Here is a 24,741-nt window from a genome sequence, read left to right as displayed (position 1 = left end):
ACACACTCCCCCCAATTCAGGAATGCCTCAATTTTGTAACAACAAAAACACCCTTGGATTTCACTAGTGGGCAGCACCACTCAACACTGAAAACCACTGCAATGGTACCTAACCTCTAGGTGAGAGGAAAGCAATGCAGTTGTAGACTTGGTTGGACACAGTTAAGCTCAGATATCAAGGAGTACCATGAGAGAGACGAAAATGAAAATCAGTGGCTTCAAAAGTATCTACTGTGGCCCAGCACCGCAGGCACAGTTAGGGTGCTTAAATCAAGCAAAAGATGCAGTGTCAGCTGGGGGTGGAGAGAGAACACCGTGTTAGGGTTTTAGAAGTGGACATCTCAAAGCAGATACTTTGTACACTGAATTTTAAGAATACTGATGGGCCGGGCACAGTGGCTCAAGCCTGTAATCCCAGCACTTTGGGAGGCCGAGATGGGCGGATCACGAGGTCAGGAGATCAAGACCATCCTGGCTAACACGGTGAAACCCTGTCTCTACTAAAAACTACAAAAAACTAGCCGGGCGAGGTGGCAGGCGCCTGTAGTCCCAGCTACTCGGGAGGCTGAGGCAGGAGAATGGCGTGAGGCCGGGAGGCGGAGCTTGCAGTGAGCTGAGATCCGGCCACTGCACTCCAGCCTGGGTGACAGAGCGAGACTCCGTCTCAAAAAAAAAAAAAAAGAATACTGATGAAGCCAGGTACCATGGCTCATGCCTGTAGTCCCAACACTTTGGGGAGGATCACTTGAGCCCAAAAGTTCAAGTCTGCAGTGAGCTGCAATCACACCACTGCACTTCAGCCTGGGCAACAGGGACCTCATCTCTAAAAAGTTGTTTTAAAAGAATACTGACAGAATGCTTTCTTTTCCAACAGAAACCTGTTTCCCTCAAATCTTGTGGCTGCAGCTTTCCGTACGGTAAGGCTTGATATTTTGCTAAAAATATGAAACCTTGTTGGAAGAAATATATAAATTACTGCTATGGAGTTAGGTAAGGTAGAACAGGGAGAGACGGTGGTGTTAACAAAACTTGGTAAGATTGGCCTAAACTTTTATAAATGGGTACCTAGAGTTAAAACAACAACAACAACAAAATAAATAAAGACTGAACAAACAAAACTATCCAAAATGTCCCACTGGTTCCAAAATTTTTTTACATCACCTAAGAAGTACCCTCAAATCACATTTTGGAGATGTCTTAAATATTATAGACTTTAAAAAAAATACACTTTTATCTTTTTTTCTGATTATAAAGATAATATGTGCTCATTGCAAAAAAAAATTAAAATACAAAGAAGTGTAAGAAAACAAAAATTATCCATAGATACTGTCTAGAGCTACCCATTCTTTTGGTATACCTCTTTCAGATGTGTATTTTCTATGAATGTATACACATACATTTTTAAAATAAGAATACAGTCCGGGTGCGGTGGCTCATGCGTGTAATCCCAGCACTTTGGGAGGTCAAGGCGGGCAGATCACTTGAGGTCAGGAGTTCGAGACCAGCCTGGCCAACACGGTGAAACACCATCTCCATGAAAGACACAAAAATCAGCCAGGTGTGGTGGCATGTGCCTGTAATCTCAGCCACCCAGGAAGCTGAGACAGGAGAATTGCTTGAACCTGGAAGGTGGAGGTTGCAGTGAGCTGAGATCACACCACTGTACTCCAGCCTGGGCAACAGCTAAACGATGCCATCTTGCCTCACGTCCCTGGCTTTCAAGAGTGGAGGCTCAAACCAGATTAGAAACAGAGTGAGACTCTATCTCTAAATAAATAAATAAATACATAAAAGCATACATAGTATATACACACACTACACGTGTCGCTTCATAGCCTGCTGTTTTTTTAAGGCAGTATATTGTGAATATTTTCTCATGTCAGTAACTACCTTTCCGCATGACGCCATGGCTGTAGAGTATTCCACTATAAGAGCATAACATAATTCTCCTCTACTAGTCCCCCACTGATGGATGTTCAGGTTGTTTCTGGTTTTCCCCTATTTTTTGGCAATGCTGCAAGTAACATTCCTGTGACAATTCTTTATACAGAGAAGGAATATAAAGGCCTAGATTATATGGTCTAATCTTACAAGCAAACACTTTTCTGTTTCTACTTAAACCTCTCATTTTTGTTTTGTTTTGTTTTGTTTTTTGATCTGCATATAAGCACAGGAGTGACTTGTATATATAATGTGAGGTAGGAAAAAAATATAGGTATATGGAACTTTTTTTTAGTACCTGTCACAGAGGAGGTGGGTGGGTTTGTTTGAACACCTCTGCCTTTCTGTAACACTGATAAAGCTGAGAGAAACCAGAGCCCAGCAAAGGCAAGCAGAAAGCAGGCCTTTGAGTCTATACTTCCTAATTGCCTCCTCCTGACAGTTCAGGGACCAGGTGCCCTTCAAAGGGGCCGGGAAGGACTATCCTAAGAGATTCCACTTGTTAGTACATACTGCCACAGGGAGACACCTATGTGCACCATGCAGAAGCATGTGAAATCAACCAGGGGAACAAAGCTAGAGAGATGCCTCACTTCTGTTAACTGAGTCCCCCTGAAGACTCAGCTAAACGATGCCATCTTGCCTCACGTCCCTGGCTTTCAAGAGTGGAGGCTCAAACCAGATTAGAAACAGACAGTAGAAGCAGTCATGCTCAAATAAGTTCTAGAACAAAGTGGGGCATAAATAAATGAATGAAAATAAAATGATACAATGAAAAATGAACTTTGGCATTATAGAGTTAATGCCAAGGTTATTCAAATAATATGACATATAAGGCTGAGGAAATATCAAACTATCAGCATAAAATTGTGCAGCCTTTCTTCTCCAAACCAGTGCCCAAAGAACATAAGGAAATTCTCCCTGTTTCCGTGGGACACTAAGCAACCCAGAGACGTCTTGAAGTATCTGCTGGCTTGGTCCTAATGTAGCTTTTGTACAGTTCTCAGAGGCTCTTGTCAGGCCAGCCAAGTGAGGAATGCCCAGGACACTCAGTGTGATTAGTGACAGAAGTAGCGAGAGCACAGCAGTGCCCTTGGTTCCTCTAGGTCGGTCTTCACCTGTGCACTAACAGTGGGTTTTTTTTTCCTCTTGATCACAGTATGCAACCGATTATAAAGTCGTGACCCACAACAGCAGCTCTGGAAATGTAACCCATGAAAAGGTAAAGCTTTTTATAAGGTCACTTGTAAAAATATGTCTAAAGCAAATCTTATTTCTTAATTGAAGGAGCATACAGGACATGTCTTTTTCCCAGCTGGGCCGAAAACTTTGGGGTTTGAATGGGCTATTTGGAGCGAACAGGTTAGGTTTGCTCCTTTGGTTATTTACCAACACGGCCAAATACCATGTTGCTCTCAAAGCACTGCAATCCTCAGAGGATCCGTAAAACATTTTGTTCATTGATTTATTCATTGTTTGTTTGTTTGAAACAGGGTCTGTTTGTTTATTCATTGTTTGTTTGTTTGAAACAGGGTCTCGCTCTGTTGCCCAGGCTGGAGTGCAGTGGTGTGATCATGGCTCACTGCACTGAACTCCTGGCCTCAACTCATTCTTCTGCCTCAGCCTCCCGAGTAGCTGGGACTACAGCTTGAACTCTCCTGGCTTCACATAATCCTCCCACCTTTGCCTCCCAAAGTGCTGGGATTGTAAGTGTGAGCCTGTGCCTGGCCCCAGAAAACATTTTATAAAACCTTTTCTACCATCTGGAAATGTAATTAATGAGTGATTTAAACTACCCCTACACCTATTACATTTTTAAAAAATCAACGTAAGGGAGAAATAAAAATAATTTCTAATAAAATGATCCTTATTTTACCATGTAAATATACAACTATACTAGAAGACATAATGAAGTTTTCAGATACTTGCATTAGAATAAATAAATTGAGATTTAAAAGCAGTGAGATAGAAGTCAACTCAATATTGTTGGCACATTTTTTGCTATTTTTCTGCACATTTTGAAATACATGCTAAATAAATATTTTTGTCTATGTATACAGAATTACCCCAAAAGCAACAGCTACAAGTGCAGACCAACATTATGTCTCATACTAGTGACTTGGATATTATTCTAAAATGGCAAATAACACTTGTTGAAGTTCAGAACAAAATAAAGTCTTCCTTCAGTTTACATCCACTTGATATTCTTGGAAAATCCAGTGAATACTAAAACTATGCAGAAAAAATATTTATGGGTAAAACAGAGTTAATTCTAGCTCAGTGTTTTGTTTTTTTTTTTTTTTTTTTTTTTTTTTTTTTTTTTGAGACAGAGTCTCGCTGTGTGGGCTGGAGTGCAGTGGCGCGATCTCAGCTCACTGCAAGCTCCGCCTCCCGGGTTTAAGCCATTCTCCTGCCTCGGCCTCCTGAGCAGCTGGGACTACAGGCACCTGCCACCTCGCCCGGCTAGTTTTTTGTATTTTTTAGTAGAGACGGGGTTTCACCGTGTTAGCCAGGATGGTCTTGATCTCCTGACCTCGTGATCTGCCCGTCTCAGCCTCCCAAAGTGGCTCAGTGCATTTTAAACAGCTTTTTCTCCCTAGATGACTGTCTGATAGGATGCTCTGAGGCCTGGGGGATGTAGGAAAGTCTGCATTTTGTTGCCTGAACATTTCAGAACAGTTGGCATTCTTAGTACCCTGCCTACTATTTCCCACTAAGACACCACAATCATTATGACAACCAAAGCACCCATACACATTCCAAAAGTCCCCTAGTGAATGATATCCCCCCGTTCATAAATGTGAATCCAATCAGTGGTTCTTGATTTTAAAAAATGGAGGTCACTTCCCTCTGTCTGGCCAGACGATGTGGCTGGAAGTCCAGCTGGGCCCATTCTGACAGGCCCTGGATTCCACAGCTGGGCTCATTGGGATGTGGGTATCAGCTAGGCCTGCTTTCCAGGTAAGTGGCTCACTTCTGCATGCCACCTTCTTGGCACAGACACTTTCCGACGTTATTTCATTTGAGCCTTAGGACAACCTGATCAGGTAGGATTTCATATCCCCACTACAAATTACTTGAAATTATGGTCTTCCAAGGTTGATCAAGGCCATTTTGGCCAGTTTTTTAAAAAAAACTAATTGTTGGCCAGCTGCAGTGGTTTATGCCTATAATCCCAGCACTCTGGGAGGCCAAGAAAGGAGGACTGCTTGAGCCCAGGAGTTCATGACCAGTCTGGGCAACATAGTGAGACCCCCATCTCTACAAAAAATAAAAAATAAATAAAAATTAGCCAGGCATGGTGGCACATGTCCATAGTCTCAGCTACTTGGGAGGCCGAGGTAGGAGGATTGCTTGACCCTGGGAGGTCGATGCTGCAGTCAGTCACGATTGTGCCACTGCACTCCAGCCTGGGCAACAGAGCAAAACTATGTCTAAATAAATAAATAGAAACCAAGAGTGATAAGTAAATGCTAGAACACTAATTGTCTCTGCAATAACTTTAAGTTTTGGCAAATATGGCTGCTGTGACTTCTCCAGTGGAAATACTGGTTACCTGTGAGCATCCACCTCAGCTGACATACAGTTGCCTCCACTGTAAATTTCACCCAGGCATTTAAGGAGTCAGGCTTTAAGAAAGAGGCTGGGTGCACTTTGGAAGGCCAAGGCAGGCAGATCACCTGAAGTCAGGAGTTCCAGACCAGCCTGGCCAACATGGTGAAACCCCATCTCTACTAAGAATATAAAAATTAGCCAGGCATAGTGGTAGACACCTGTAATCTCAGATACTTGGGAGGCTGAGGCCGGAGAATCATTTGAACCCAGGAGGGAGAGGTTGCAGTGAGCTGAGATCATGCCACTGCACTCCAGCCTGGGCGACAGAGCAAGACTCTGTCTCAAAAAAATAAATAAAAGAAAAAAAGAACAAAAGAAGGAGGAGTAGTGTGTCCTCGCTGGTTCCAGGCTTTCCTAAACCCTGTGGCAAGAAGACTGTATAAAGGCATAGCAGGTGTGGGCCTTGTCCCCAAGGATGGGATGTTGGTGACAGAATGAAAAGTCAAAGACCTAGCCAGGCATGGTGACTCACACTTGCAATGTCAATGACTCAGAAGGCTGAGGTGGGAGGATTGCTTGAAGCCAGAAATTTGAGACCAGCTTGGGCAACATAGTGGGACCCCGTATCTAAAAATATATATTTTCTATACTAGCCAGGTATGGTGGCATGTGCCTGTAGTACCGGCTACTTGGGAGGCTGAAGTAGGAGGATCCCTTGAGCCAAGGAGTTTAAGATTACTGTACACTAGACAGCAACAGAGGGAGACTTTGTCTCTAAAAGGAACTAAATCAATCAAGGACCCAGAGGCTCAAGGATGCTTGGAAGGGTGCCTCTGACCCATGGCTCTATATTCCATGCCCACTTTGATCCCATGTAATAACTTGCCACAGACACATTCCTCCTAGGCTTTAGTTGAATCATTAATTCATTAAACAGTGATTTACTGGCAACAGCCAGGTGCCCTTCCCAGGTGCTGGACTCCGGTAGTGCTCAATACAGTCAAAACCCTGCTCTTACAAAGCTCATGTTCTAGTGGAGGGAATCATGTAATAAATAAGTATATGTCAGCCAGTGATAGGCACCAAGAAGAACATTAAAGCAGGGCAAATAGACAGGAAGTGTGTGTGTGTGTGTGTATGTGTGTGTGTGTGGTGATGGGTACTATTTTAGCAGAGTGGTCAGGGAGGTCTTCTGATCGGGTGAGGGAGGAGCTATGGGGAGATGTGGGGGAAGAGTGACGTAGGCAGCAGGAACAGAATCTGCAAAGGTACACCAGCAAGACTGCCTGGGATGCAACTCTGGTTGTTTGTAGTCGCCTCGCCCCACCCAATGCTAAGTTTGCCCAGGTGTGTTACAGCCAGCATACCTTGCTCCAAACCCACCTGCCACCAGCCTCCTCTACAGAAAGGGAGTCATTTCATTGGAAAAATTATTGTAATTGTCCTCATATCTGAGAGTTGGTTCGAAATCTGGAACTGCCTGACCTCAAATGCCACACCTTAGAATTGCAGACCTGCTAAAACCAGCTCTCTTTTTTAATTGTTAAAACAATTTTCTTACTGATGTAAGAAATTACATAATAAATGTGCATAGTTTGGGGGTACATGTGATAATGTAATACATTCATATAATTCGTAAAGATCAAATCAGCGTACTTGTGATGTCCATCACCGTAAACATTTGTCTTTTCTTTGTGATAGAAATATTATAATTATTCTAGCTATTTTGAAATGTACAGTAAATTATTGTAAAATATAGTGACCCTACTGAACTATCAAACACTAGGTCTATTTCTTCTACCGACCTGTACATTTGTATCCATTAATCAACTTCTCTTTGTCCCCTTTCCCCCCCACCCTTCCTGGCCTCTAGTAACCACCAATCTACTCTTTGTCTTTATGAGATCCACATTTTTAGCTCCCACATATGAGAACATGTGATATTAAAACCAACTTTCAAATAATAATTGAATTCTCTGGTTTCATTGAATCTTGACCAATTCCAATTAGGACTTGGGACATTATCAAAAAGCAGGAGTTGACAGCCCCAAGGTCAACACCAGGTGTTAGCCATCCAGCTCACAGAATCCTAGTAGGTCAGTAGCAGAGCCAGCACTACATTCCCCAAATTGTCTCTCTCCCCCAGCTTTCAGCTGTACCCACTGCACCCAGCTTCAATAAATCAAGTCCCAGGAGACAGTAGTGATAGTCAGAAGTCTTGGCCAGGTGCAGTGGCTCACACCTGTAATAATAACACTTTGGGAGACTGAGTTGGGAGAATCACTTGAGCCCAGGAGTTTGAGACTGGTTTGGGCAATACAAGGAGATCCCATCTCTACAAAATCAATAAATAAACCTAGCCTGGCATGGTGGCACATGCTGTGGTCCCAGCTACTCAGGAGGCTGAGGTAAGAGGATTGCTCAGACCCTGGAGATCAAGGCTGCAGTGAGCCATGTTTGCGCCACTGCACTTCAGCCTGGATGACCCTGTCTCCAAAAAAATAAATAAATAATTTACAGTCATCTTATTGTCTGTGGAATTAAAATAACATTTTAAGAGGAAGACACTCCAGATAGAGTGAGCCTAGAATGATCTCCAAGATATTCCATTAATATAATAATAGTTCTTGTTGGTTTTCATTTGCCAGACACAGCCTAAGTACTTTACATACATTAACATATTTATTCTTCATAGCAGCTTTACATATTAGCTACTGTTACTATCTCCATTTTATAAATGAGGAACTGAGTCATGAAGGGGTTAAGTAACTTACCTAGACTCCCACAACTAGGAAGTAGTGAAAGTGAGGCTCCAAAGCCAGTGCTCCCTAATTACTATTACTGCTGCTTCTCTATAAGTGATATCTATCAACATAAACAAAAGCGCCCTATACGGTGAACATTGTCCTCACAGTGAAAAGTTGGAAGAAAGGCCGGGCGTGGTGGCTCACGCCTGTAAACCCAGCACTTTGGAAGGCTGAGGCAGGCGAATCACCTGAAGTCAGGAGTTCGAGACCAGCCTGACCAACATGGAGAAACCCCTTCTCTATTAAAAATACAAAATTAGCTGGGCGTGGTGGCGCATGCCTGTAATCCCAGCTACTCGGGAGGCTGAGGCAGGAGAATTGCTTGAACCCAGGAGGCGGAGGTTGTGGTGAGCCGAGATCGCCCCATTGCACTCCAGCCTGGGAAACAAGACCAAAACTCTGTCTCAAAAAGAAAGAAAGAAAGAAAAGTTGGAAGAAAGTGAAAAGCTACCCCATCACAATTTTCATGATATATATGAATCCATGATTTTTGGTACATTTCATGTGAATCACACCAGCCACCTAGGTGTCTCCAGTTAATTTGGAAATTAGAAAAGTATTTAGAGAGAAATTTGTGATGATTTTGAGTACCTATCATTTGCCAGACACTTGGGCTAGGGCCCAGCCTTTGCGCTCAAGCTGTAAGAGCTAGGGAACACCAACGATTATTTCATAACGTGTGTTGGTGGGATAAAATGTTTGTCTAATATATGCTTGCAGTAAGGAGATTCAGCATTGCCTGAAAAAATTAAGAATACAGTATGTCTATGCATTTTAAGCCAGTGATTTAGGAAAGAGTATCCTGAAAAAGTCCATGTTGATCATGAAAACCTTCTGTGAAGTTTATTGGCTATGAGGTCACTGTAAGAGCCTCACAACAAAACTAGACATTTAGGAGTGAAAGTTACTCCTAAAAAAGTCACTGGTTTGTTATCTGAAGGAATTTTTTGGGGGGGTGGGGCAGTGGCTTGCTCTGTCACCCAGGCTGGAGTATAAATGGCGTGATCTCAGCTCACTGCAACCTCTGCCTCCTGGGTTCAAGTGATTCTCCTGCCTCAGCCTCCCAAGTAGCTGGGATTACAGGCACCTGCCACCATGCCTAGCTAATTTTTGTGTTTTTAGCAGAGACAGGGTTTCACCATGTTGGCCAGGCTGGTCTCGAACTCCTGACCTCAGGTGATCCGCTGGCCTTGGCCTCCCAAAGTGCTGGGGTTACAGGTGTGAGCCGCTGCGCCCAGCCTGAAGGAACCTTTGACTAACCAGCTCTTCTTTCAAAAGCAGCCCTGTGAGGTGGCTGTCCAATCCCTACTTGAATATATCCCATGACAGGGAGCCCACTACCTTCCACTTTAACCTGTGCCATTTTTGAGCAGCTTTCAGAGTTAACAACTAGATGAAATTTTTGCTTCTTGGCTTTCTGTGTCCTCAGACTACATCTCCCCTTAAGTTTCCTACCCCTTTATTTGCAGAGTTGCTAACGGTTAAATAAAATATGAGCCTTTTCTCATTCTGGGCACAGTGTTTCAGTCTGGTGGGGACACCAAGCAAATACATCTTTAATTCTCACTCATCTGTTGTAAACTTGTTCTATCCTCTCTGATCCTGCAGATCCCCAAAGGCACTGAGATCGAAGGGATGAACATTTTAGGATTGGTCCTGTTTGCTCTGGTGTTAGGAGTGGCCTTAAAGAAACTAGGCTCCGAAGGAGAAGACCTCATCCGTTTCTTCAATTCCCTCAATGAGGCGACGATGGTGCTGGTGTCCTGGATTATGTGGTGAGTGCTGCCCTGCCATCTACTCTCTCTCTCCTTCCTCCTGCCATCCAGAAAAGAGTCCACCTTGCTGTTCTAGGTGCCTTTGTGGGGCCACCTGGCATAATGCTGTGTATGTGGTTGATGCACCACAGGCCAGGCTTGGTAGAGGGCATGATGGAAGTGGAGACAGTTTCTTCTCTTGTCCAGGACCTCAGAGAGCCAGGCATGCACCACAGTTACCAGTCATTTCCTCAGTGTCCACACTGACCCCTTGGTGTTTCCATCACCGGGATCTGTTTATGGGTTCCTACCACCAGCCAGTTCATGTGGGTTGCCCATGTCATCTTGTGGGGCAGTGAATTCCATTAGTTTGCTATCTGTTGCATGAAATAAGGTTCACTTATCTGAAAATGATAGACTTCAAGCTTCAAAGGGACCCTTTACTATAGTAGTTCACAGCATGGAGGACGAGGACAAGTCTGTCTTCACCCCATGCATATATAAGTTGGAATGCTCTTCTTTTATGTAGGCTTTTTTTTTTTTTTTTTGAAACAGAGTTTTGCTCTTGTTGCCCAGGTTGGAGTGCAGTGGCACAATCTCGGCTCCCTGCAACCTCCTCCTTCTGGGTTCAGGCAATTCTCCTGCCTCAGCCTCCCGAAAAGCTGGGATTACAGGCATCTGCCACCACACCCAGCTAATTTTTTTTATTTTTAGTAGAGACGGGGTTTCACCACGTTGGCCAAGCTGGTCTCAAACTCCTGACCTCAGGTGATCCACCAGCCTTGGCCTCCCAAAGTGCTGGGATTACAGGTGTGAGCCACTGCGCCTGGCCCTTTTATGTAGGCTTTTAATTTGTAAGTGTTTCTTTGTGTGATATCAATGAAAGCATGATTCTTAAGTAACAACTCTTAGATTGATTCTTGGCTAAAAGGTAAAAATTTGACGAGCTCCCTCAAAGCAACTTCTCAGAAATCACACCAATTCCAGTATCAATCTCTCATAAGCTTTATCCTGCTGTTTTACCCAAACTAGACCTGTGTGGCTTCTACTTACTTAATTAATTTTTTTTTTGAGACAGAGCCTCTCTCTGTTGCCTAGGCTGGAGTGCAGTGATGTGATCTCGGTTCACTGCAACCTCTGCCTCCCAGGTTCAAGTGATTCTCCTGCATCAGCCTCCCAAGTAGCTGGGATTACAGGCACCCGCCACCAAGCCCGGCTAATTTTTGTATTTTTAGTAGAGACAGGGTTTCACCATGTTGGCCAGGCTGGTCTCTAACTCCTGACCTCATGCGATCCACCTGCCTTGGCCTCCCAAAGTGCTGGGATTACAGGCATGAGCCACTGCACCCAGCCGCTTCTACTTAATTGTTAAGAACTAGTTTCTCCTTCCATGCACAAAGCATTTTCCTTATTTTCAACCCTTAAAGATCCCAGAACTTCTCTCTGTCAGATAGTGCCGGGTGACAGCTGGACTGATTTTAGGAGAAGTTTGAAATGGAATGGGAGGCTCAGTTTAGACTCCCTACCAGCGATGTTTCTCTTGTTCAATCTGAAAATTCCAGAGCCTGATTCTATCATTGCCAATGCCATTTTATGTGATTGTTGTTCTAGGGAGAGAACTGACATTTTCAGAAAAGAAAATGTGTCTGGCTGGGCGCGGTGGCTCAAGCCTGTAATCCCAGCACTTTGGGAGGCCGAGACGGGTGGATCACGAGGTCAGGAGATCGAGACCATCCTGGCTAACATGGTGAAACCCCGTCTCTACTAAAAAAAAAAAAAATACAAAAAACTAGCCGGGCGAGGTGGCGGGCGCCTGTAGTACCAGCTACTTGGGAGGCTGAGGCAGGAGAATGGCGTAAACCCGGGAGGCGGAGCTTGCAGTGAGCTGGGATCCGGCCACTGCACTCCAGCCTGGGCGACAGAGCAAGACTCTGTCTCAAAAAAAAAAAAAACAAAGAAAATGTGTTTAGATGTCAAGTTCTTTTCTTGGCTTTTTTAAAGTCTTGGAAATATTTTCCAAAGTTTAGACTAAAAAAAAGAAATTGGGGCAGGCGCAGTGGCTCATGCCTGTAATCCCGGCACTTTGGGAGGCCAAGGCCGGAGTATAGCTTGATCTCAGGAGTTCAAGACCAGCCTGGGCAACAAAGTGAGGCCCTATCTCTACAAAATATAAACAATTAAATTAAATTTAAAAGTAAAAATAGAAACTGTATTAGTCCGTTCTCACACTGCTATAAAGAAATACCTGAAACTGGGTAATTTATAAAGAAGAGAGGTTTAATTGGCTCACAGTTCCACAGGCTATACAGAAAGTATGGCTGGAAGACCTCAGGAAACTTACAAGCATGGCAGAAGGTGAAGGGGAAGCAGGCATGTCTTCACATGGCCAGAGCAGGAGGAAGAAAGACAGGGGGAAGGCGGGGGATTACAATTCGATATGAGATTTGGGTGAGGACACAAATCCAAACCATATCACTGATACTCCTATGTTAGGACATTTGCTTTTTGTTTTGTTTTGTTTTCTTTGTTTTTGAGATGGAGTTTCGCTCTTGTTGCCCAGGCTGCAGTGCAATGGCACAATCTCAGCTCACCGCAACCTCCACCTCCCAGGTTCAAGCGATTCTCCTGCCTCAGCCTCCCAAGTAACTAGGATTACAGGCAAGTGCCACCACGCCTGGCTAATTTTGTATTTTTAGTAGACACAGAGTTCCTCCATGTTGGTCAGGCTGGTCTCAAACTCCTGACCTCAGGTGATCTGCCCACCTCGGCCTCCCAAAGTGCTAGGATTACAGGCATGAGCCACCGCACCTGGCTGGACGTTTGCTTTTAATCTGGAAAGCAATTTAGTCATTCCTTCAATTTTATGTACCAGTCACATAAGCAGGTATTCAGTAAGGCAGATCCTGCTGAATGTCTAACTGCAGGAAGAGAGTGAGAGACCTGTTGCTCAGAAATGTATATTACACAGAATTGAAGTTTAAAATGCCTTAACTAGTTAAGGGATCTCAACCAAGTGTGTTAGACATTGTCAGTATTACCACTTTCTTCATGAAGTCTTTCCTTTACTAACTACCCACTCCAAAACCCTAGTACCTGCCTACCCTACACTATTCACAGAAATAACTTTCAGTTGTATTAAATCCAGAGTCAACCAACTTTGCAAGCCACATGCTCTCTATTGCAACTACCCAACTCTGCCACTGGAGGAGAAAAGTACCTATTCACAATTTGTAAATGAAAGAGCATGACTATGTTCCAATAAAACTTTATTTACAAAAACTCACACTGCTAACTCCTGGATTAAACTAACCAGGGAGGAAGGAAGAAAAGAAGGAAAGGAAAAGAAGGAAAGAAAGAGAGGAGTCTTTTAAAAATATTAGAAGAGGCCGGGCGTGGTGGCTCAAGCCTGTAATCCCAGCACTTTGGGAAGCCGAGACGGGCAGATCACGAGGTCAGGAGATCGAGACCATCCTGGCTAACATGGTGAAACCCCGTCTCTACTAAAAATACAAAAACTAGCCGGGCAAGGTGGTGGGCGCCTGTAGTCCCAGCTACTCGGGAGGCTGAGGCAGGAGAATGGCGTAAACCCGGGAGGCGGAGCTTGCAGTGAGCTAAGATCCAGCCATTGCACTCCAGCCTGGGCGACAGAGCGAGACTCTGTCTCAAAAAAAAAAAAAAAAAATTAGAAGAAAATATAGAGGCAGGAAAAGTCTTCCTAAACAAGATATAAAAAGCAAAAGCCATAAAAAGCTGCTAAACTTAACCACATTAAAATATAAAAAGTCTGCATGCAAAAGATACTTCGAACAAAGTTAAAAGTCAAGACATTCATTTCTAAAAACTGATATATATATATATATTTGCATACTGTATATATAGAAAAAAAAAGTTCTGATTACTGAGAAAGAAAAATCACTGAACGAACTATCAGAAAATGGACAAAGTATGTGAAACTTGAATGACCAACAAACATTTTAAGGGATGCTCAACCTCATTAGAAATAGGGAAATGAAAATTTGGTTTTATCAGGTACTGATAACAGTGAGGGTGAGGTTTCTCAACCATGACACTATTGACATTTTGGGCTGATCAGTCTTTGTGGGAGGCTGTCTCGTGACCATAGGATATTTAGCACCATCCTTGCCCCCACCTGCTTGATGCCACTAGCACCATGCCCCGAAAGTTGTGACAACCAAACTGTCTTCCAGACAAAATCATCCCTGCATAAGAACCACTGTTGCAGAGGGAAGATTATTCTCCTGGACTGCTGGTGGGAATGTGATATGGAATAACCACTTCGGAGAGCAATAGGGCAGTATCTACTGAAATTTAAAATGTGCACATCCCATAACTCAGCAGTTCACTTCTTAGCATCTCTACCTAGAGAACAAAGGCATGTGGGCACCACGAAGCATGTCTGCAGTGTCATTTGTAATGACAAACCTGGGAACAACTTAAAACATCCCCCAACAGGATGATGACAAAGTAACCTATGGTATTTCCATTCTGAAGACAATATTTAAAGACAATGAGGTAAAGGTGGAAACAACCCAAGTGTCCATTAGTGGATGAATGGATAAACAAAATGAGATCTAGACATACAATAGAATATTATTCAGCCTTAGAAAGGAGTACAATTCTAACTCATGCTCCAATGTGGAGGAAGTCCGAAGACATCATACTAAGTGGAATAACCCAGACACAAAAGGACAAATACTGTATGATTCCACCTTTGTGTACCTAGAATAGTCAAATTCAGAGAGACAGGAAGTAGAACGGTGATTCTTAGGAGCTGAGAGGAGGGGAAAATAGGCCATTATGTTTAATGATTTCAAAGTTTGGGATGATGGAAAAGTTCTGGATTTGGATAGTGATGATAGTTGCACAAGAATGTGAATGAACTTCATGCCACTGAACTCTACACTTAAAAATGGTTAAGATGGTAAATTTTATGTTATGTATATTTTACCACAATAAAAAATGAATGGGGTAGATTTCTATGTATTGATATGAAAAGATTTCAAAGATATAATATAGGGTGAAAAAGAAACACACAGATTTAAATACATACCTATGTATCTAATTGCATAGGAGGTAGGAGTGGTTATTTGAGGAGGGTCCTGGCTTGAGGATGGTACTTAAAGAAGATTTTGGTGTTATCTATGTTTTAATTTTTTGAAAGGAGAATGTATTCATGTATTACTATCGGGTTTTTAATTAATAATTACTGCTTAGAATATCTCTAGAAAGAAAACTCAAGAAACCAGTGACATTGTCTCCAGGGAGGGGAAATCTGGGTGCTTGGGAGACAGATGAGAGGGAGATTTCACTCTATTCACTCTTTTGTACCCCTTGAAATTTGAACTATGTGACATTATTACCTACACAATTAAAATTTACAAATGAAGTCAGCAGTTAGAAAATTCTTCCTGAATTTATATTAATTCAAAACAACTGACTTTTGTTCTTTGTAGCTCCCACAGTCCATTCCTTCCCATCCTGCCTTTAAAAAACTCTCACGCTCCAGGCGTGTTCCCAGAGTGTCATTGTTAATGACTTTTTCCCACGGAATCATGTTGTCTAAGCCACAAAGACTTTAAAACTTCACAGAAGTCCCAGCTTTGGCTCAATTTTGTATCACAGCCACTCTGTGAAATAGGTGTTAGTCTTTTGTGTTTCTAAGTTCTCAGAACAAGGCTGAGCAAAGCCAAAAGTCAGGCTCACAATCCTGGAGGCTTTGATCTCGATGTCCTTGCCTTTCCTCCTGGGAATCCCTGTGACTGGTAGCATCCTACTGTATCCAAGGGGAAAGACGGCTGGGTTCTGATCCTGACTCCGTTACCCTTGGTAAGTGGTCATCCTCATTTTACCCAGTCTCACGGCCTGTAAAATGGGGATGGTATAACCCTGACCATTTCGGTTCCTCGAGGTTATCCTAGGGAGAGATGAAGATGGCCTGGTTGAAAGTCCCTGTATTCTGCATCAGGAAGGGCCTGCATCTCTCACCCCAGCCTTGTCTGCTACTGATGAGTACCCTGTGCTTGTGCCCTAGGTATGTACCTGTGGGCATCATGTTCCTTGTTGGAAGCAAGATTGTGGAAATTAAAGACATCATCGTGCTGGTGACCAGCCTGGGGAAATACATCTTTGCATCTATATTGGGCCATGTTATTCACGGAGGAATTGTTCTGCCACTTATTTATTTTGTTTTCACACGAAAAAACCCATTCAGATTCCTCCTGGGCCTCCTCGCCCCATTTGCGACAGCATTTGCTACCTGCTCCAGGTGAGTGGGTTTTGGGTCTCTTCACTGCTCTGAGCCATATTAACATGGAACCAGGTGAGCCCAGTGGTAGATGCACAACCAGTGTCTTGACATACTTTAATTCCTGGAAAACTCTAAATCGGTCTTCTGTTATTTATTTATTTATTTATTTATTTTCTTTTTTAAGAGACAGTATCTTCCCAGCCCAGGCTGGTCTCAAACTCCTGGGCTCAAGTGATCCTCCCACCTCGACCTCCCGAGTAGCTGGGATTACAGGCATGTGCAGCCACACCGAGCCTCACGTGATTTCTTAAAATGACCAGCCCCACAGCTTTTCTGTATTCCCCTGGGGTGGGTTTTTGTTTCATTTACTATTCTACTGAAGTGACCTCATTCTCTTCTCCCTTTTATGCCTTAGAGGTCAGCAGATCATTAGTTAGCCCAGCTGCCGGTCCCTCGCCCTAATTAGGAAGACTTTTGCCTGAGTAAAAGAAGGCAGCCCACCTAACTCAAAATGCATTGCAGGGAAGTTTCTAGAATGGTTCCTGCCCAATTCTCCCTTTCTGGATGTATGAATTAGAAAACGAGTCTTGAGGCACCGTGGTGAGGGATGCATGTTCAGCCCTCTAGGAGACCACAATAGTGTGGGATTATCTAATTTAGCACAAGAGATGCATCCTGCCATTCACTGGAAAACCTTCAAAAAAAAAAAAAAAAACCCCACTGGGTTTTCCACATATGTTAAAACTTTCAAAGGACGGCAGCACGTCGTTTCATACACACATTTAGTTTTGCCTCTACTGCTCATTTCCTCCCAATCTGGATGGCTATTTATATAACAAGGAAGTGGGAGTAAAAAAAAAAAAAAAAAAAAAAATAGGGAAAGAAGTTCCTCTGGCCTAGACAAGAAACCTCTTTCTCAGCTGCACCAACTAACCTCTGCAGAGCCTGCAGAGCCAGCTAGAGGGAGCAGGTGCTGTTCTTATGGTTATCTACTTAGTTATTCTTTCCAAACTCGCCGAGCCATTTCTGGTTTTTGGCCTAAAAGAAAAAAAAATCATAGTTTACCATTTACTTTTAGGAGGGGAGCACTCAAGAGAGGAGATGCACATGTAGAGTAAATAGTTGTTTGTTCTCTTGGGAACATTTTACACCAGGAAGCAATGTGCACTTAAGAAACTTGGAACACGTGAATCCAAGTAAATAATAGAACAGGTAAATGAAGGCAGTCATACTTTTTAAGTATTTCAGGAGTTGCCAAAGCCTCTTGTTGTGACAGAAGTTTTAAAGTGATTCTGTTTTTTCCCCTTATTTCATAAGAAAGCCAGAAGTTGTTCTGTTCTGGGGTCTGAGACAAGACACGTTAGCCTGCCTGGGGCTGTTGTCATGTCTGGTGGTTTGTTTTTCCCATTTCTAGCTCAGCGACCCTTCCCTCGATGATGAAGTGCATTGAAGAGAACAATGGTGTGGACAAGAGGATCAGCCGGTTTATTCTCCCCATCGGGGCCACCGTCAACATGGACGGAGCAGCCATCTTCCAGTGTGTGGCCGCGGTGTTCATTGCGCAACTCAACAACGTAGAGCTCAACGCAGGACAGATTTTCACCATTCTGTAAGTTCCTCATTCTTTCCCTGGCTCAAAACTGAAGGTTTTTCTTGTGATTTCCTTTGAAAAACCAATCTCACCACGACCTGGTGTCTCGCTAGTAAAATGAGGACAGTGGGGATTCGTTGCTTGAAGAGCGTATGTTGACTATTAAGGGCATAGCCAGCAGAGCCTATGGTGGGATGGTTTTTAGTTTCCAGTCACATTGCAGCTGCATGGTCTGCATTTCTCTGCGTCCGCTCCATGCTCTATGTTAATGGCTGGCCCTGCTTTGCCATCCCTTAGAGTGACTGCCACAGCGTCCAGTGTTGGAGCAGCAGGTGTGCCAGCTGGAGGGGTCCTCACCATTGCCATTATCCTGGAGGCCATTGGGCTGCCTACTCATGACCTGTCTCTGATCCTGGCTGTGGACTGGATTGTGTAAGTAACAAGTCCCAAGAACACCAAAACGAGTCTGCACTGAGTTCCCTGGGAGCTTGACACTGCTGGGCCTGGGGCATGCAGAGAAACTTCAGATACACTCCAGCCTTCTGAAGGAGCCTGCAGTGGAGCTGGCACAGCAAGATTTAGAGCTAGGAAAAATAAACAATATGAGAGTCACATGCCCCTGAACATCCAGGAATGACCATGAGATGTCATTACCAAGAACTTGCTTATAGCATCCAGTAAAGTAGGGGTCCACAGCTGAGGCCCTCAGCACAGGCCCAGGGGACACGAGGGTCTATGGAGTTGTTGACTACATAGGAGTAATAAGTCGATAGAGCAGTGATCCTTTGGGAATGATTGTCCCTGGCCACGAAAATTCCAAGGAGTGATTTCTGTGAGGGGAGAGAGGATGAACCATGCCGATGTGAGTGACTTGGGCTCGGGCTCGGGCTCGGGCTCAGCAGAGGAGGAGGTAGGGACGAAGGTGTGATCCAGACCACATCTCTGGGGCCACTGTGAAGACACAAAACAGTTTCTGTGCATGGATTCCTTGAGTCACGTGATATCTTTTGCAGGCATGAATAATATCTGTTTTATAGGGAAGGTTGGCTGAGGTACTAAAGTTGAGACAGAAGAGCCTGTGGGTAAGAAAAAGAGCCCTGGAGCCCAGGTGCCTGGATTGAAATCCCAGCTTTCCTATCTATAGTTGTGTAATGTGCACTGTGTGTGCTTTGGTCTGCTCATCTGTAAAATGGCAATGATCATAGCAGCCACACCAGAGTTGTGGGGAAGATTGAGCGAGTTAGCACAGGAACAGCACACAGAATAATGAGCACGTGGTAAAATATTCAATTCATGTCAGCAAGGAGAGACACTCCAGAGGTTCGTCACAGGCAGGGCCTGGCACTGGGCTCGTGGACTGGCCTGCTGCAGGGGGGAATGGTAGTTTTTCCAACTTGAAGGGGCTTCTTGGGGCAATGAGGGTGAAATCTGCAAAAGACACCTGCATTGCCCAGACACCTCATCAGAGGGAACTCCGTGCCTGAGCTGGCCAGCTGGACAGGACCAGAGCTGACAGAGGCCCTCTCTCCTTCCTCACCCAGACACCTCCTGTGCATGGAGAAGAGGCATCCAAGAGGTGCTTGGCCAGGAACAGGGAAATAGGGCACCAGGCCGGCTGCCCAGCAGAGACCTGAAGTCACACAGGCCCGCCAGCCACCCCATCCCCTCTGATTCTGCAGACAGCAGGACCATACTCCATACTCTGCAGGGAGTCAGCTCCCCAGTGCCCTCAGGGAAGATCACATTTTCCCCTCTCTTCAAAATGTGCACAATACTTCCTCTGAGCTCCAGGGACAGGGGAATGGTATTGGCTAATCTATAGCACAACAAGCTAGCTTCTGGAAAGGACAATGATATTTTCTTTGAGGTGGTATTTATATTTGCCAATGGCAGTGGAACACATATGAAGATTAACATCCGCAGTAAAGCAGCGTTGACATGAGAAAAAGAAGGGAAACTCCCACGGTGTATTATTCAGTGGAAGAAACGCTAGACACAAACCTGTATCCACACTATTATCCCAATATGTTTGTTTATTTGTTTACTTATTAGAGACAGGGTCTTACTGTGTAGTCCAGGCTGAGTGCAATGGTGTCATCATAGCTCACTGAAGCTTTGAACTCCTGGACTCAAGCAATCCCCCCACCTCAGCCTCCTGAGTAGCTAGGATTACAGGCACACACTACCATGCCCAGGTAATTTGTTTATTTTTTGTAGAGACAGGATCTCACTATGTTGCCCAGGCTGATCTCAAACTCCTGGACTTAAACAGTCCTCCCACCTCAGCCTCCCAAATTGCTGGGATTACAGGCATGAGCCACTGTGTCTGGCTTATGTGTGATTTTTAATGATGGTATCTAATACATATAAAATACGTGTATAGAAAGGTGACCGGAAGGAAATAGATTAAAATGTGCACACAGATTCACTCAGTTGTGGACTAGGGGTGAGTGGCTTGTTTGCTTCTTTATGCTCTTCTTTATTCTTTCTATAAAAATAAAAAGTGTTTAAAGAATATCAATTTAGAGTAAGGTAAAGCCTATGCCTTAGAAGCATGCTCTCCAGGAAGCAACAGGACCCCTCACAATCATGACTTTCCCTCGGCATCCAGGCTGCCCGTGACAGGACCCTATCCCCCAGCAGTAGATGTAATAGCTGCCTCTTCTTTTCCCGCCAGGGACCGGACCACCACGGTGGTGAATGTGGAAGGGGATGCCCTGGGTGCGGGCATTCTCCACCACCTGAATCAGAAGGCCATGAAGAAAGGCGAGCAGGAACTGGCTGAGGTGAAAGTGGAAGCTATCCCCAACTGCAAGTCTGAGGAGGAGACGTCACCCCTGGTGACACACCAGAACCCCGCTGGCCCCGTGGCCAGTGCCCCAGAACTAGAATCCAAGGAGTCGGTTCTGTGATGAGGCTGGGCTTTGGGCTTGCCTGCCAACAGTGATGTCCCACCCTGTTCACCCAGCCGCCAGTCATGGACACAGGGCACCGCCCTTGCCAATTTTTACCCTCCCAAGCAATGCTTTGGCCCAGTCGCTGGCCTGAGGCTTACCTCTCAGCACTGGCATCGGGCTCCCCAGCCGGAACTGGTTACCAAGGACAAGGACACTCTGACATTCGGCTTGATCCACGTCCAGGTGCAACTGTGTGTACACCAGGGATCTGTTTGGAAACAACCCCTTGAGCTGCCAGGCTCAAGAAATCATGGACTCACAGGGTACTGTGGTTATGCCTGGGAAAAATGCAGATGTATCTCACTGTCCCCGGTCAGCTCTGCATCAGGTGTTTTCTGAGCAAACCAATGGAGTTTATGGTCATCTGTTGCATTGCCTCGAGTTGTAGTCATTGAAAAAAATGCTCACATTCTTAGCCATGGCTGGACTTTGCTGAGCTGGGACTCAGGTGGTTAAAGAGTCTGTGCTATAGCGAGGTGTGGGTAGCTTCCGATCCCTGGCTTCTGGGAGACTGCAGGTGCTCCACAATATCAAGTTAGAAATTCTCCAGGTGGGTGTTAGCACTGTGGGCGTCTCTGGTCCACAGCCTTAGGTAAACAACTTAGATTCTGAGGTCAAAGGAAAAAGGAGAGGGAATGCAGCCTTGTGGGGGCGAAGAGGGGCAGAGCGTTCTCTAATCTAATCAGGACCGGACAGGTTTCACACACAATTGTCCCAGTTCTCATCCCAGCCCTGGGGCACGTTTCTGCTTCCTTCTGGAGGCCTGGGCCTCTGACAACACTGTAGCTTTTTCTCCATTCACTCTGATTTGGCAACAGGCCAGAGAGGGGCCTCCTTCACTGGGGAGATGTGATGTAGTCATCACATTCAGGATGCTTGTTGATTCCTCATCTATTATTTGAATTCAACTGGACACTCTGTAAAATGCTGCACTGCGGCAAATACAAAACGACCACCACCCCAGAGAAAACCATGTACTAATTGGAGTGGAGTACCCCCATTTGCAGGTTCCCAGGTCCCCTGGCTTTGGCTGATTTCAAAATATAGACCCCTTTCTTCCCAGTACATCCAAGTTTAAAATTATCAGCAAAATGGTCCATGTTTTTCCAATTATCTGCTGACGTGGTTCTAAGCTAAGTAAGGGGGAAGATTTGAGAGCCTGCTGTTTGTGGCTGTTGACGCATAGTCGTGATGTAACAGGTCCTGGGGCCTCACTTTACCCCATTTGTAAAATGGGGCTAATGTCACCTGCCTCTTACCTACCTCAGAGGGATTTGGTGAGGCAAACTGTTAATCTGTGAAGACGACCATTTCACTTCTTGGATATCAAGTGCTAACCCAGTATGCTCTTGTTTTTTATGTAAGGGACAGCTTTCTCCATGGAGTCCTTCTGCTGGTGAGGATAGCGTTTCTGAGCAGGGCTTTGTTCTCTATGTGCATTAGGACTTTTATCATGCCCTTGTTCTGTGTGTAGTTACTTGATAGCATCAGACACAGCCTCTTCCTAATGTCCTTCAAGTTTTCATGAACTAGCGACCCCACCTTCCACCACGGTTCTGGGCACCTGATTTTGCTGTGAACCCCAGACCCAGGCACTGTTTCTGCCACCCTATAACAGGCCATTAAAGCTCCCCAGTGTTCAGCCTCCTTCATTCCCTTGTTTTCCCTGTTGCTATGTGTCACCTGGGCCCTACAGACAGGGGCACACGCTTATGGATGTGTGTACCATTGAGATGAGAATGGGTAGATGGAATGGAGACCATCAAGCCACATACCCTTCTTAAAACTGGGGACATGAGCCTGAGCAGAAGGGGTGAAGAAGAGCCATGGGACACAGAGTTGACCCAGCCAGGGGGAAAACCCAGCTCTCTTTAAACCAGCTAAGCCATTCCAGTCTCCTGTGAAGCCAGAAGGGACCAGGAACCATGCAGAGGAAACTGGAAACTTTTCTCCGCTGAGTAGAGCATGTTGCTGATACTCTTCTGTTTTCAAGGGAAACAATCACATTGTTTGATTCCAAATGGCAAATGAACACTCACTATTTTGCAGGCTTCAGTAAATCTTTTTTCTTCTTTCATATATATATATACACACACACGTATATCTATACACACATACGTGTGTTATGTGTATGTGTTGTATATATGTGTGTGTGTGTGTATATAGTTTTAGCCTCAAGCCAAGCAAGTTTGTGTTTGGATAGAGGTGAACTTAACTACAAGTTCAATGTCTTTGGTATCTTGATTTTCCCATTTCTAAAGATGAATTTCACAAAGCCATAAAGCGTGAAATTAGAGCTGGACTTAAGACTCACTGGCTGACCATCCTGTGTCGTGGCCTGGCCCTACAGTAAGAAGCGTGTCTCACTCTGGAGAAGGGTGCTTTTGAGGAGTGTGCAGGTGGCCCTTCCCCTTGCAGGCGAGAAGAGAGAATGTGCCTTGTATCTTCCTGGTTTTCAGTCCACAGAGTCGGTAGACCAAGCGTTACCTGACTGGGGAAAATCTCATATCTCCTTGTCCGAAAACGTTTCCCCTGCTGTTCTCTTTCTAACATGTTGTCATAAATCTGTTCAGATACTGTTTATCTGACTGTTTTGTATGTGTGACAATTGCCTTAAAACATAGCACAGTCCTCAGAAATGAATACAGTGTTTCCATCGGAATCCGCAGTTCCTTTATTCCCTTCTTGGGTGTTGAAGCGGCACTTGCTGATGGAGGAGCTGTTGCTCTTCTAGGAGATGGGCTTTGGGTGACTAAAGGGATTTGTTTTCCTTGCTCCTTTCATCAGGCACGAGCCCCTGAGGCAGGGCAGGCATGCTCAGGGGGCAGCGCCACTGCTGGAGCTGTTGTCGCTGATCCTTCTGCAGCCACCAGCTTGCAACTGGGAAGTGTCAAGCTGCTCAGGGGCTTCCCAGTCCGCACCAGCAGGGCTCTTGCAAAAAGTGTGTGGTTTTGCCACATACCTCCATAAAGTTATGTCTTGTCAGAACAACTAGGTCAACATGCCTTAACTGAGCATCTACTGTAAGGCAAGCTTCAAGTAGGAACAACAGGAAGAATGCCCCAGGCCCTAGAATTCTGGGAAAGTCCTTGAAAGAGAGCAGTCGCCCATGCCTCTGCTATGGCACCACCACACCTAGCCCATGCTTTTATATAATCTTGTTTTCAATGACACCACATTCCAGCAACATTAGGGAATCTAGACACCTCTTATAATAGGATTATCCTGCAAACAGAGTGGAAGCCTCTGAAGAAACAGATCCCCTCTCTGACCTGAACATTTCCAGCTCTTCATATAATACAGGAACCAGTTTTCATTTCTGGGCAAGCCCCAAAGGATGAGGAGTTCACACCAATCAGGGGCCTGATGGGGCCTGTTAGGAGTAACAATTTGGATTCTTACCCTGAAGTGTGGTTGCCTTGATTCTCTGTTGTGGAGAGTGTTTGGAGGTTGGGATTAGTACTTGGTGAGTCAGTTTTCTGATGCAACCAAACCAAGACGAGCAAATCTACACTCTCAAACCATCTCTTCCCTGGGGATCAGGAGTGCTGATCTGATGAGCCACTTGAGCCTGCTCAGAGGAACTGTAAATCGTGTCTGAATAGCACAGACAATGTAGCAGGGAGGACCACAGGCTGTCTGGGTTCCACTCCCAGCTCTGCTATTTGCTTGCTGCACGACCCTGGGCATGATAACCTCTCCATGCCTCAGTCTCATATTTAAAATGGGGAGACCAAGTGCAGTGGCTCACACCTGTCATCCCAGCACTTTGGGAGGCCAAGGCAGGAGGACTGATTGAGGCCAAGAGTTTGAGACCAGCCTAGGAAGCAAAACAAGACCCTGTCACTATAAAAATTTTAAAAATTAGC

At 44.8% G+C, this 24,741-nt stretch overlaps 1 protein-coding gene across 1 annotated transcript in view; it reads left to right on the top strand.

Annotated features, from left to right (window-relative positions):
* Window positions 1-23,528, top strand: part of SLC1A4 (solute carrier family 1 member 4) — a 35,363-nt gene extending 11,835 nt beyond the window's left edge. The window contains exons 2-8 of the mRNA XM_010355828.2: window positions 874-916; window positions 3,100-3,162; window positions 9,911-10,077; window positions 16,109-16,342; window positions 17,739-17,933; window positions 18,213-18,347; window positions 20,593-23,528. Coding sequence (XP_010354130.1) covers window positions 874-916; window positions 3,100-3,162; window positions 9,911-10,077; window positions 16,109-16,342; window positions 17,739-17,933; window positions 18,213-18,347; window positions 20,593-20,827 — 1,072 coding nt within the window. The 3' untranslated portion in view covers window positions 20,828-23,528. The remainder of the gene's footprint in view (window positions 1-873; window positions 917-3,099; window positions 3,163-9,910; window positions 10,078-16,108; window positions 16,343-17,738; window positions 17,934-18,212; window positions 18,348-20,592) is intronic.
* The last annotated feature ends 1,213 nt before the right edge of the window (window positions 23,529-24,741 follow it).

This window comes from Rhinopithecus roxellana, chromosome 17 (genome assembly GCF_007565055.1).
Source record: "Rhinopithecus roxellana isolate Shanxi Qingling chromosome 17, ASM756505v1, whole genome shotgun sequence".
NCBI classification, from domain to species: Eukaryota; Metazoa; Chordata; class Mammalia; order Primates; family Cercopithecidae; genus Rhinopithecus; species Rhinopithecus roxellana.
The sequence above is the reverse complement of the archived record's forward strand: the minus strand, read 5'-3'. Positions and strand labels throughout refer to the sequence as shown.